Source organism: Corylus avellana, chromosome ca3 (assembly GCF_901000735.1).
Source record: "Corylus avellana chromosome ca3, CavTom2PMs-1.0".
NCBI classification, from domain to species: domain Eukaryota; kingdom Viridiplantae; phylum Streptophyta; class Magnoliopsida; order Fagales; family Betulaceae; genus Corylus; species Corylus avellana.
Window position 1 is genome coordinate 5,826,716 of NC_081543.1, and position 13,212 is coordinate 5,839,927.

Genomic DNA, 13,212 nt, shown 5'->3' on the forward strand with positions numbered 1-13,212 from the left:
TCCAAAGTACAAAAAAAAGTGAGGAAACTTCAGTAAGCCCCCCCAAACTTCCAGCTAATTTGACAAGCACCCCCTAAATTACCAAAACTCTCACTTAGGCTCCTGAACTTTGGTTTGCTCTCACTTTGAACCCTTCTGGTAGTTTTCAACGTTAAAATCAAATTTTATGCCCATTTTACCCTTACCCCAAAACTACACCATTTTGTGCCTTAAAACTAAAACACTTACCCAGCCCAAAACGCTGCTTAGGCATATTTGAAAAAAAAAAAAGAAGATCTAACGCAAGTGGTCTACCACCTCGAAATGGTGTTTCAGGTCAACCACTATGGTCATATAGTGGTCCGCCAATCAAAAGGCCAAAAAAGAAAAAAATAGAGGGGATCGGGTGTTGGGATTACGACCAATTCACAAAAAGCCCAAAAAATTTCTCCCGTAAATTTGTTTTGTATGAGGTGGTCAAACCACCCCAAAACACCGACCCCTCTCTTCCTCTTTTATTTTTTTGGGGTGGCAGTTGTCGGACCAATTTCTTGTTTTCATGGAGGTGGTTTGACCACCTCAGAGCTACTTGTGGTGGTTCAACACCTCGATTTTGTCCTTTTTTTTTTAAAAATATATATATATATATATATTGACTAAAAAACGACGCCGCTTTTTACCCCTTTTGGCCTTTTGGGGGTGGCCAGACCACCCCCTTGGCCATGGCGGTGGTTTGACCACCCCCAGACCGGCCAGGGGTGGCTCCAGCCACCCCAATTTCGTCCTTATATATATATTATACTCAAAACGACGTCGTTTTAGGTTAGGTGGTGATGTAGTTTTGGAGCCCAAAACGACGTAGTTTTGGTTGAGGGTATAATGGGCATAAAATGTCGGTTTAACGGTGAAAGCTAACAGAAGGGTCCAAAGTGAGAGTAAACCAAAGTTCAGGTGGCCTAAGTGAGAGTTTTGAAAATTTAATGGGTGTTTGTCAAATCGGTTGAAACTTTGGAGGGGCTTAGTGAAATTTTTCCAAAAAAAATTGTAAATGTCCTCCCATGCCTAGCAAAAAGACAAAAATAACCCCAAATTTGTGTCTAAAAGACAAAAATATCCAAATAAATTAAAAAAAAAAAATTATAAAATTTCTAATCCCCTATTTTTTTTTTCTTTTTTTTAATTTTTTTTTTTAATTTTATTTTGTTAAGGGTATTACATTGATAATTTTTAATAGTTCGGGCCACATTGTCGCAATTAAGAACGGCCAGGATCGCTATCCAAAGCATGCCCACCACAATAGTCTACTCGTCAACACACTTGATTACGACCTTGGGAAAGTGGGAGATCTAGATCGGAGACTAGGAGGCCAATCCTCATTCCTCACTCCTCAGTGGCAGTTTCGTAAATTTGTATAGACTTGTGTCTAGTTTAGTTTCACGCGGGTCGTCTGAGTTCCACATCGACATTGGACAAAAAAGATAATTGGGGGCCCATTAGGGAATTTTGGCTGCAATTAATAAAGGGCGGAAAATGGTAAGAAATATCCGTTCTGCTCCTCTGTGATTTACAATAATGCCATTAACATATTTATGTATGGATGATAAGTATACATAAATCTCGGACCAGGCTTCCATGCGGTTCTATCTGCGGTAAAAACCTGCAGGCCTGTTACCTTGGGCCCGTTTGGCAATGGACTCGCCAAAGTCCAACTTCAAAAAAAAAAAAAAAAAAAAATTCAAACTCTCACTATTCTTAATTTTTATATCACATTAATCACTTTTATTACTATTCAAACAAAAAACTCACTATAAAACAAAATTTTTCCATTTTTGCATACAAAAATTTTAAAACTTTTACACATGAATCACTTCGAAACCAAAACTTTACTACACAATCCATTACCAAACACAACCCAAAGGCCTTGTGTGGAAAAGTGCCAAAAGCATTTACGTCAAACGCCCTCAACAAGGAAAGAAGTCGTTGGAGGGGCTCCCTGAAAGGAAAGTGAATGAATTGGCATTCGTGAACTACCTATTATGAACCGACTCAAGAAGGAAATGCACCTTTGAGTGGACAAAATTTTCCGTGGAATTGGGTTAGAGGAAGTTCTAGTCTATAAAAATGATATTATATCTTTGAACATGTGTTTTTTTAATAAAATTTCTTTCAAATTTATTCTTTTAATTAAAAGAAGTCTGTGCTTTTCGAATGCAAAGAAATACATGTCATTTTTAGCCTATTCAGAATATGTATGGACCGTGACCATGATTGGTTATGTAGGTTTTCTTAGTGTAAGCAAGAGCTTTTCGTGCTATCACATTGAATTGTTAGAACACTTATATTAGGTAAGTCAAAATAGTTAAAATGTAGCAGAAAATACTAAAATATGCTCAATATCCAACTCATATTTTAGTGCATTTCAGGCATTGTTTTAATTAATATTATTATTAAAATAGAAGTTATGTTTTAAAAAACAAAAAGAATTTAAAACGTGTAACAGATTGAGTAAATTAGATTTTGCCACCGTTATATTTTAATATTAAAATATACGTGTTATAGATATCAAGTTGGGCATTTTGAATTTATTAGGGAGCAGAAACTCCATGTTTTCCTTTGTGAATAGTAGATTGGTTTTTCGAAAAATACTTATGTTGAAGGTAATTGAGTGAATGCTCTCTTCTTCTATATATAGGCCGTCATCTCTCATCATTCTTCTTTAGGGTTTTAAGAACTTTTGCCAATACTTTCTAATTAACTGAAGTGGAGATTCATTCCACAAGTTTGTTGGGAAAGAATGCATGGCATAAGTAAATAGTTGTTAAGTGTTACATCTTTACAAGAGTGCACCTAAATCCTTATCGGTAATTTGAGCAGTGGACCATCGGTTCTTCCAATTGTCGGTTGCCAACGTTCTAAGCTTTTTGGTTGTGGGCGTCGGGCCATTGATGGGTAACCTAGTGAAAAGTCGTCGATAACCTAGCCCCATAACATAATAAGTTATAACCTTTATACAATGGTTACCATCCATTAAATGTCAAAGAAACCTGCTTTAGTCCTATTCATCAACAAAAGCCATTCTCAGACAAAAAAAAAAGGGACCAGTAATTTTTTTTTTTTTGTCAATGTTTAAGTGGAATTTTGGGTCACTGTAGTAGCAATTGGGGATTGAAATGGAAATTCAGAAAATCAACATGCTTGAAGCTTGATACTTTGGAATCAGTAAAAGGGGCCCACTGCTGACTATTATTTACAATTACAAAAAGACATATTAAAGTATGAGGAAAAATGGAATCGAAGTGGTATTTTACATTGGAAAAAGCAAAGTAGTTTAAGATGGATATTGTTATCTGCTATGGCAGCAGAGGTGTGTGTTATTCTGTTGTCTGGTTTTGATTTGATCTTCTTCCGACTTCTGTTTTTTGTTTTAAGCCTTTGGAAAATGGACATTCAACCTCCATTTACTCCTACTGCCCTCTAATCCAAAAACAAACATAAAAACGAGATGGGGCATGAGAGAGACTGGGTGTTGACAACTTCCACGTCGCTTCTCATGTAAGTTTCGTTTGTTTCTGTGGATTTTCTTATCTGGGTCTCTCTCTCTCTCTCTAAATCTTCCTAGAGAGAATGGCCCAGTAGATCCAAATGGGAATTTTATTTGCCTTTCAGGCCTTTTCAATAATATCCATTTTTTCTTTTTAATTCTTGAGCTCTTTTGGGTTGCTGTCTTACTTTTGCTTCCTGATTCATGGATTTCTTTGGGTTGTTCTTGTTGTGCTGCATAGCCAGTCGTGGGTTGTGGAATGAGTGAATCCCTGATGGGTTTCTAAGAGGAGGTGGCAGAGAATTACTTTCATTTTTGAGGTAAGTTGTAAGCTTTTGACTGATTTGATGCTTGGAGATTTTTTTTTTTTTTTTTTTTTTCCAATGGATTTGTTGGAACATTTTCTTCTTCTCCTTAATAATTGGTGTGATTCTTTCTTTTTTGGTGACGCAGTATTGTTTGATGGTGTTGACAATTGAATTACACAGCTATTTTTATGAACGATAGTCTTATCCATTTCTCCACCCTGTCTCCAATCTTTTGGACATGGAAAGTCCAAAAAACAGTGTTGAAGTTCTCCATATAGTTCTGGATGTGAAGACCATATTGCCCAGTCCTATCTCTCTAATTTTGGATAATAATATTAGCTTTTTGTTTTCCTTATTATGAGACGTTTTTTGATTTGTGGGGCATCTGATTCTGATTGCACAAGATGATTTTCAAGTTCATTTCATTGTACAAGAATATTCTGAGAGCTTGATGATGTGTCATGTGTGGCGTAATTTCTACTCTGATAATATTGAATTATTCAGAGGTTTCCATATGGACTCTAGTTTTGTTAGATAAGAACTTTTCTTTGTTCCCCTTTTAATCTGCAATGCTTGTTAGGTGAACCTCTGCCTGATATCAAATTATTCCAAGTTGACTCCCTATTTTGAATTTTTTGAAAGTAGTTTGACGGTAGTGAAATGTTGTATTTGTCAATATGCTAATTTTTTTGCTATTTTTTAGGAAACCTGTTTTTTGATGAGTCCTTATGCTTGTATGAAGTCCTTTCATGGCATTAAATGATTCATTGGTCACTACATATCCACTTAAACTTGAGCAACCTTAAGAAAATTCTTTAGATTTTTTTCCTCAAACAATGTACTCAAAACTTTTGGCCAAGGACTGTTTCCTATGGCAAAGAACTTTTGAGTTAAGCCTAAATTAATCAAGAGGTTCTAATCATATGAAAAGCCCTCGGGAAAAGGAAATTCATTGCTAAAATATTTGGATTTTCTTCTTCTTAATGCAGCTTCCCGAGTGATTAGGTTGTAACTCATAACTGCTTAGAGTGCTAAGAAAGCTTGATTTAAGCAATTGCAGTATCAGCAACTTTATTTTTAAGTTGAGGGTATATTGGAGTTGCAGGCAGCTTCATATCTAAAGCAGCTCAATTATATCAGCCTGATGTGGTCTTTGTTCAATTCTCTAGAATTCATTTTAATTGGAATTGTATTTCGCTATCTATTTTTTCTTTTTTCCATTAACATATTTTTCACTTTAGTTTGTGCCTCCACCTTGCAATGCCTTCTGAAGGTACCATCATACCACCGTGTGAAGATAATGATAGGTTTATAGCTCATGCATTCCTAGATTGGTAAAGTTGATTATATTTCTTATGCACACAATTGAGTTTTGGGAATATAAATGTGCTCCTTTTTCCTATGAAAATGAGAGTACATACTATTTCTGTATTTCACTACATATACTCTGATACTTTGAATTGTCATAGATATGTGTAAGTGCCATATTAGTTGGGTAGGTTATGAAGACACGTATATGTTGCGTATTAGATAAGATTGAGCTATATGCATGAGTTTAGGGAGCTTCAATTATATCTCTTATGGTATAACATAGATGTGGCTAGCACTTCCATTGAGTTGTGACAAATGGTATTGGAGCCAACCTAATAATGCCATGTAATGTTGGGGCACTATAGCAAAATGTCGGCCCTGATGAGAAGAACATCAGGGATTTGAGTGTGGGAATTTATGGTATTCCAGATTGTCATGAATATGTGTTATTTCCAAATTGGGCCCTGCCTTGAGGTAAAAAAAAAAAATACAACCTTTTCTCCTTTTCTGTACAAGTTAATTATAAACAAAGATATAAGTTCACAAACACACTTGCTCTATAAAAAGAAAAGAAAGATATTAATTTGACTTTTTTTTTTAAAAAAAAAAAAAATTGTATCAAATCACTAACCTATCATTCGTTCTGTTGCAGGTTTCTTTTTATAACTGAGGGTTGCTAAGTTGTACTTCATTATTCAATTAAACTTGTGCTCTGTTGTTTATGAAACTGCTGGGAATGGGAGCAAATATGCAGTATGATGGCTATTTCCCAAGATATTACCCTACCATGGATCTTAATATGGATGCTAATAGCAGCACATGGCCCCTACACAATATTAGTAAAATGTTGGAGCATGGACACCACTACAATGGTTTTTTGTCACCTTTCTCTGCTGACCAGGTTTTAGGGTACAAGAAGGAAGTATTAAAGCAGACAATGCTCAAGCATGAAACCATGTTCAGGGATCAGGTAAGTTCTTTCTCTACTTAAAGTGTGAATAGAAATAAAAATAATCCTAGGTAATATATCCAATTTTAGTCAAACCATTGATCCTTAATCATCCAACTGGATCATAACCACATTACTTTGCCATTTCATACTAGTTATGTATACTTGATATTTTCGAACGCCTATTTATGGTTTTTAAACATGCAAATGTGTTGAAAATGTTTTTGTGCATCCAGATCCATGAGCTTCATCGCCTTTATGGAAGACAGAGGGAGTTGATGCATGAAATGCGAAGGAATGAATTAGATAAATGCAATGTAAGGTTGGAGATGGCACAGTCAAATTCTGTTTTATCTCATGTCTCAACTGAGTATGCCCAAAAGACATGTCATGCCCCCAGGTTGCCTTGGGTAAACCCTGCTTGTGGTGGATTATCCATTTTAGGTGTTGAAAATGTCCAGTTGCCTTTGAGTTCTCTTCAAGGGAAGTGTATGCAAAGATGTCCTGATCCTGCACAAACTGAAGGCTGTTTGAAAAACTTCGAGCTATTGGAATCTAAGTACAAGAAAATTGGGAAAAAAATATTGGATCTTCAACTTCCAGCTGATGTGTACATTGACAGCGAAGAAGAGGAACTATTGGAAGATGAAAAGGTTCATGAAGTGCCTGATGTGTCAAATTATCCTTCAGAGGGGGTTACTCAGGTTATGTGCAAGGATGATGTAAAACCATTTCTTGGCAGCATTGAACTTAACGATATTTTCCACGAGCAAGCATCCACTTCATTATTGAAGAAATCCACAGGTTTGGCTGACCTAAACGATCCAGTTAAGCCTGAGGAAGAAGCAGCTCCTAATTCTGATTTTGTTTGCTCTACTAGTCACCAGATTCCATGCCTTGATCTTTCTCAAAAGACCAAATCGGCCATCCAAATTTCGTCTGAGGAAATTGTCCAAACTACCCATACTAGATGGGATCTCGAATCTTGCTCAGATGTTCTAGTGCCAGAAAAGAAAGAAAGAAACCCGGGGTGGCCATCCTTCGATGATGAAGCTGGTGAGAATTTATTTGGAAGATCTCATCAATTTATATCTCTTCACTTTTAAGTTTCAAATTTTTTTGGCTTTTCTAAGCAATTGATATCATTTTCTGTGTTACGGAAATTGATATTTTTTTCCCTCATAATCATGCTTCAATTTTGTTGAAATTGTCATCATTAGTACTGTTTGTTGTTGTATGGTATGAACCTCTATTTTCAGGCAATAGCATAAGTAACTTGAATTCTTTCCATGAAGGTTTTGATGCAGAAAAGTTATCCATGTTGTATGAATCCTCACAAGAGGAGATTAAGCAAGCTCATCAACCTCCAATATTTCATTTATTAAATCGGAGTTTCCAAAAATCAGAGAGTAAAAGAACGAGTTTCAGTTTTGAGAGCTTTGGAAGGAATCATAGTCCCCCCAGTGAGATTCAACCTGGACCAAGTGATGCCTCTTACATGTGCACTTCACATGAGCTCATTTCCCAGGCTGATATGGCAATTTCTGGGTTATCTCCAGCTGAGTCTTGTAGAAAACCTGCATGTGACATGGTGCGAAATCCTATTTCTGTTCCAGCACTACCATGTTTTAACACTTCTGCATCTCTGGGTGGAAATTCTCAAACGTCAATCGGAAGGCCTGGGTTTGATGGAGAGAAGTTTCATACCAACAAAAGTTTAAGATCTAGCATACAATGTGAAAGTGTGGGTTTCCTTCAGGGCGGCTTTTGCAAAAACAGCTACGATTCAGGGTCCAACAGATCAATGGCTCATTCACCATCCATCAGCTTTGATAATGTGAACAACAACAACAATGATTTAGCATCTGAACACCAAGCCCTTGCAAACTGCATTCAGGGTTCCATGGATATGAAGTCTTCCAAGGACATAAACTTGAATTTTATGCCTAATTCCTGTTCTTTGGATGTGGATGATTCTCAGAGTATTCAGTGCACAGATGGAAAAGAGATGCTTGGAGAATTAACAGGAGGCTTGCATGGTGTGAGATCCACTAAAGGAAGTGAGGATTCAACTCAGGTAGATTCTGTCCTTTTAAGAACTTATTCAGAATGTGTTCCTGATGTTGAGTCAAAGAATATTGAGGCAAATAACTCCATTGATAATAGAAGAATCCTTGACCTTCCCATTTATGACAAGGGTTGTATATCCTATGATCAGTGTTCTTCTCATGCCTCCCTATCTGGAGACGAAATAGATAACACTGAGAAAGATGGGTTAATTGACACAAACTTGACTTGCGATCCCGTGCATGACTCGGGAAAGTGTCCAACTGCAAATGAGAATGTACTAGAGAATGGAGTTGATGAAAGAGATGTAGGCTTTGGAGGTCACATTGACCTGAATTCGTGCGGAAATGACGACAAGTCTTCTCCGATGCACTTTTTCTCAACAGAAATTGATCTTGTGCCTGCAAGTCCAGAAAACAAGGAGTGTTCTCCACCCAGAGGAGAATCTGATGAAAACCAACTTGAGACAACTTTTCAATTGTCAGGACAGGAAGATACGGATCTCCGAAAGGAACTAGTGAGGACTGCAGCAGAGGCTATAGTTTCCATTTCATCATCTGTGGTTGAAATTTGTCTTGAAAATACCACTTGCAAGCCACTTGAAGCTTCTTCAACCGACTCCCTACACTGGTTTGCAGGGATAGTTTCTTCAGTGGTGGGTGATAACGAGTTTGGAGTAGTTTTAAGTGGTAAGAACGGTGATCATCATGACGAGTCTCTGCCCGACGGAATGGATTACTTTGAGGCCATGACATTAAAGCTTACAGAGACAAAACTGGAAGAGTGCTGCTGTAAGAGTAGTATCCAGAAAGAGGAAGAAAGAGGTGCCATTATATTGCCAAGTCAGCCGAGGAAGGGCCGGACAAGGCGGGGGAGGCAGCGGAAGGACTTCCAAAGCGAAATTCTTCCAAGCATTGCCTCTTTGTCAAGGCATGAGGTGACTGAGGATCTCCAAACAATAGGAGGCCTAATGGAGGCTGCTGGTAGTCGTTGGGAAACAGGTTCTTTGAGAAATAAAGGTAGAAGTGGGAGGAGAAGGTCTTGTGTCTCTGCTTCCAGCTTTACAGAGAATACGGTGGGGTCGCCCTTGAAGCAGCCACCTGGCAACAGTGGATTGGGCATTGAGGAGAGAAGCCTAATAGGCTGGGGGAAGATAACCAGGAGGCGTAGAGGCAGATGTCCGGTTAGGAATCCTCAGCTTATTTTAGGCCAAATATAGTAAAGAGTGATTTCCAATGATCCTGTATTTCTATGGTTTTCGGATGAGCTGTTTTGTGGACCATCGGATTTCTTGTAAATGTATTTCAAACTATATATAATATATTCAACTACGTTTACAGGTGGGTAAATGTTCTTTTTAGCCATAATTTGGCTAGAACCCATAAAAAATCACTCGACATTAGATGAGCTATATCTGCATAAATTTTAAATTTGCTAGAGTTGCTGGCCAAATGTAGATAGCAAGTACTGTAGCAAGAACATAATTTTGCTCAATTTTTTTATTCACTTTGTGGGTGCTTGCGCGCGAAATATGAGCATTGAGGTGCAACCGTGCAAGAGTGAAGACAACAAGCTTAGTGGGATGCGTTTCTTGGCTTCACAACGGTCTTGGCTATCGGCGAGTCAGGCAGCATTGGGGCGGCAACGAGTGCTTCAGGGTTGGAGTTGGGAGAGTCAACGATGAGCCATAGAGTGTACGTTGGGGATGAATGAGCTTTGGCAGTGAGCTTCACTGATCAGTTAATTTTGGTATGCAAGAGAGAGAGAGAGAGAGAGAGACAGAGAGAGATTAGTTGTGCATTTTAGGATTTCTTTGATGTATGGGTGTGATTGGAGGCTGTGTGAAGGCTTTTGGCGACGAGCGTGATTTCTGTGAGAGAGAGAGATTAGTTAAAAATAGAAAATACATATAAAATTCGAGTAAGCTTTAGTTTTTTTTAAAAAATAAATAGATAAAATAGAAAAATTAGATTTTTTTTAGAAAAATAAAAATCGCATAAACTTTGACTAGTTCAATACTAGTGCTCTTAGAAAAAAAAAAAAAAAAAAAAAAAAACCCATGTCCTCCGAGTATATCTTGTAGTAAGCATGTGAGATATGGCCAAAATTTGCCATGGCCCATGAGACCGTTGAGACACAAGCATGGGATCGATGTACCTAGAAGCAACATGTGATGGTGTGTGGCCCTTGAAAAGGCCCGATTTATTTATGATTCTTCTCTGGGATCATGAATGAAACCATTGCATACTATCTGTTATTATTACTGTCTTTGCACTGCGTTTTCCATTTAGGCTTTATTGTTGGGGTGCCTACCTTTTTATTGTTATACGGTCAATTGTAACCCGTGTGATGGTGTGAGTGGGCACCACGTGAGGCAAGTGGAATGCTGAGAAGAATCTTCTAAAGGCTCGTGTAGAATTAGAATAGCCTCGCCAGGCAAACGGCAGGCATAGTGTAACTGTAAACTGTAGATCGAGACTTGTGGGACTCAGGGACTTTAATAGCTATTGTTTTTTCTTTGCGCTGCTTGTTTGTTGTCTTTCCAAAAAAGTGGAAAATAAAGCAATATTTGGCTTCATAGTTCATATATTGACATAAAAAAATTAATGCAAACAAGTACAATCACATCAAACGACCGTTTGATTGAATAGATTGGTTTAATCTAGACCAAAACGACAAAGAAACAAGTTAAAAAAAAAAAAAATAGTTTCATACTCTCCTGTTCTTTTACAACATGAGTAATTAATTAAGTTCCTCCTAGTCCCCCCCAATAGAGAATAAAAAGAAAAAAGAAAGAAAGAAAACCAAATACTTTTACTTGAATATAATTATTATGATGGTCCAAGAAAACCAAATAGGCCGGCTTTAATTCATTCACTGAGTAAAAGCTTCATTTTGAAGTTGAGTGAAATAAGGGCTTTGAAGAGCCTCTTGAAGCAGCTCTTCATCATCCCATGAATCACGATATGTCTCTAAGTTGGCCACAGCATTTACTAAAGCTGAAACGCATATCTGTTTCCTCCATTCTTCCAAGTGTGGGAACCCAACATTATCTCCATATCTATCACAATACTGCATCAAAAAAACCAGATCATAGGATCATCAATTAAACTTAAGAGTGCAAGCTATGTTTTGGTGAGCATTCAATTAAACTACTAGAGTTTGCCCAATACTGTTATTTAGTATACTGTTATATATACGACTGTGTAAGTAAGGAGCGGGTGGAGATTTGCTGACCTCGAATTCGCCGATATCGTGGGTGTTATGCTTTGGAATGCCAGCAAGATCCCGAGAGTGGTAGAACTCCTTAATGGACTGCATCATGTCATCCCATGATGGCAATGCTCTTTTGCCAGATAGGAGCTGAGCTATCCATTTTGCTTGTGACTCAAAGAAAGGGAACCCTATAAGCTGCATATATATTACATGGTCAAAATCATGCTAATTTTCTATAAAATTTATGACAAAAGATAAATAATTAAAAATTTTAGATCTTTACCTTTCTGGGAATACCTACAAAAGAGAGAGAGGGAGCAAGAGAAGGAGGGAAAGTGTGCTCATACAAAGGCCCCACTCTGTCATCATCCACACCAACGATCCCTTTGGTGTCAAGAAATGGGAACCCATATGAATACCTACACATACCCCATTCCTTAACTATTATTTATTTAATTACGTTGGACCGCCGAAAATGATTTTTTCAATTTCAAATGAAATGAATAATATTTATTTTATGGTCGGAGATTTTGTCTCCTGCAAAACATGCCCATAATTGTCATTATGGGCCAATGAATTAAGCAACTTAATTTGTGTGTCTTACCCTGTGCAGTATAGGATAGAATCAGCAATGAGCCAAGACCCATCTACGAAGAGAACCCGTCCATCTTCATGAAGAGATTCAATCTGCATTTAATCAGATGCTAAAAAAAGTGTTTGGAAGACAGAAAAATCAGCAGAAAAAAACTTGGAAATTAAGGAAGAAAGAAGATATGCCTGAGAACGAAGATGCAAGTTCTCGTGTTTGGAGATGACTTTTGATAGACCTTCGGTAATGTCAAGAGATTTGGAGCTGAGGTGGACTTCCTTTGCCACATCAACAAGCTCCATTGATATATCTTGTCCACTCAACGAGTTTCCAACCACCACCACAACCTTCAGAAAAATATTAATGCAGTAAAAATATCAAGTCTATGATTAAAACATAAAAACTCGAAAGAAATATACTCGATTATAATTGATTTTCACACCAATCGATGCAAGAATTCCTCATCCTTTGTTGGTTGCATTACCTCATTGCGAAATGGCAGGGGATCTCTGTAAATGTGACTATGCATTTGCTTCCTTTTCCACTCATCCATGCCTAACATCAATGATAAAAGCACATACAACAAAAGAAGCATGTAAGTCTCTAGACATGACATGACATGACAGATTTTCTTTTCTTTTCTTTTCATAATTATGATCTTCACAAACCTTTAATGGAAGGCAACTTAGGCTGAGAGTAATGTCCAGTGGCGACAACCACCGCATCAAACACCTCCTCCACCACCTTCTCAGCCTTCTTCTCTCTACTCCTCACAACCCATTTCAAATCCCTCCCAATGGCGCCAGAATCCAGCATCCCCACATACTCCACCCTCGTGTTGAACCTTATCATCTCCCTCAACCCAAACCACTCACAAAAATCTTTCAGATACAGAAAAAGCTCCCTGTGGCCGGGGAATCTTCTAATATCCCTGTCTTTCTTGACCAAAAATGGAAAATCAGAGAACCCCATGATCTCCCTCGGAGATATCAGCCTCAAAGAGGCATAAATGCTACTGTGTACCTCTCCCTCCACATGTGGGTCGTACAGCCATTGGCCTCCAACATCATGGTTTTGCTCCAAAACCACCACACTCTGCCCTTCCTTTCTCAGCTCCCTCGCCGCCACAAGCCCCGACGGCCCCGACCCGATCACACACACGTGTTTTGATTGGTTCCGTACGGTGACCATTGCTGTAAATTAATACAAGTTTGTGGGATTTTGTGCGGCTATATCTAGCAAGCTAGGGAGA

The 13,212-nt window shown here is 38.0% G+C and overlaps 2 protein-coding genes across 5 annotated transcripts; one reads left to right on the forward strand and one right to left on the reverse strand.

Moving 5' to 3' along the window:
* The first annotated feature begins 3,325 nt into the window (after positions 1–3,325).
* On the forward strand, positions 3,326–9,486 carry LOC132174711 (uncharacterized). 4 transcript variants are annotated; one of them, XM_059586358.1, is made up of 5 exons: positions 3,326–3,343; positions 3,766–3,840; positions 5,792–6,109; positions 6,325–7,144; positions 7,384–9,486. In XM_059586358.1, exons 3-5 carry the CDS (start codon positions 5,861–5,863, stop codon positions 9,372–9,374), a joined length of 3,060 nt encoding a protein of 1,019 aa, XP_059442341.1. In that variant the 5' UTR covers positions 3,326–3,343; positions 3,766–3,840; positions 5,792–5,860; the 3' UTR covers positions 9,375–9,486. The 4 variants fall into 4 exon arrangements, with proteins under 4 accessions (XP_059442341.1, XP_059442340.1, XP_059442338.1 ...); XM_059586357.1 differs by having other exon boundaries at positions 3,328–3,343; positions 3,762–3,840; XM_059586355.1 differs by lacking the exon at positions 3,326–3,343 and adding an exon at positions 3,353–3,531 and having other exon boundaries at positions 3,762–3,840.
* Positions 9,487–10,877: 1,391 nt separating this feature from the next.
* LOC132175935 (flavin-containing monooxygenase FMO GS-OX-like 9) lies at positions 10,878–13,212 on the reverse strand. The gene is made up of 7 exons (XM_059588032.1): positions 12,629–13,212; positions 12,445–12,515; positions 12,149–12,307; positions 11,976–12,058; positions 11,655–11,790; positions 11,393–11,566; positions 10,878–11,227 (listed from the first exon to the last, which is right to left on the reverse strand). The coding sequence occupies exons 1-7, from the start codon at positions 13,149–13,151 to the stop codon at positions 11,030–11,032; spliced, it is 1,344 nt and encodes a 447-aa protein (XP_059444015.1). The 5' UTR covers positions 13,152–13,212; the 3' UTR covers positions 10,878–11,029.

Bases quoted from the DNA above. Each gene is read 5' to 3' on its own strand.
- LOC132174711 (XM_059586358.1), top strand. From the start codon at position 5,861: ATGAAACTGCTGGGAATGGGAGCAAATATGCAGTATGATGGCTATTTC. The intron at 6,110-6,324 runs GTAAGTTCTTTC...TTGTGCATCCAG, and splicing joins AAACCATGTTCAGGGATCAG to ATCCATGAGCTTCATCGCCT. The intron at 7,145-7,383 runs GTGAGAATTTAT...CTTTCCATGAAG, and splicing joins ATCCTTCGATGATGAAGCTG to GTTTTGATGCAGAAAAGTTA.
- LOC132175935 (XM_059588032.1), bottom strand. From the start codon at position 13,151: ATGGTCACCGTACGGAACCAATCAAAACACGTGTGTGTGATCGGGTCG. The intron at 12,059-12,148 runs GCATATCTTCTT...GATTAAATGCAG, and splicing joins ACTTGCATCTTCGTTCTCAG to ATTGAATCTCTTCATGAAGA. The intron at 11,567-11,654 runs GTAAAGATCTAA...ATATATATGCAG, and splicing joins TTGTAGGTATTCCCAGAAAG to CTTATAGGGTTCCCTTTCTT.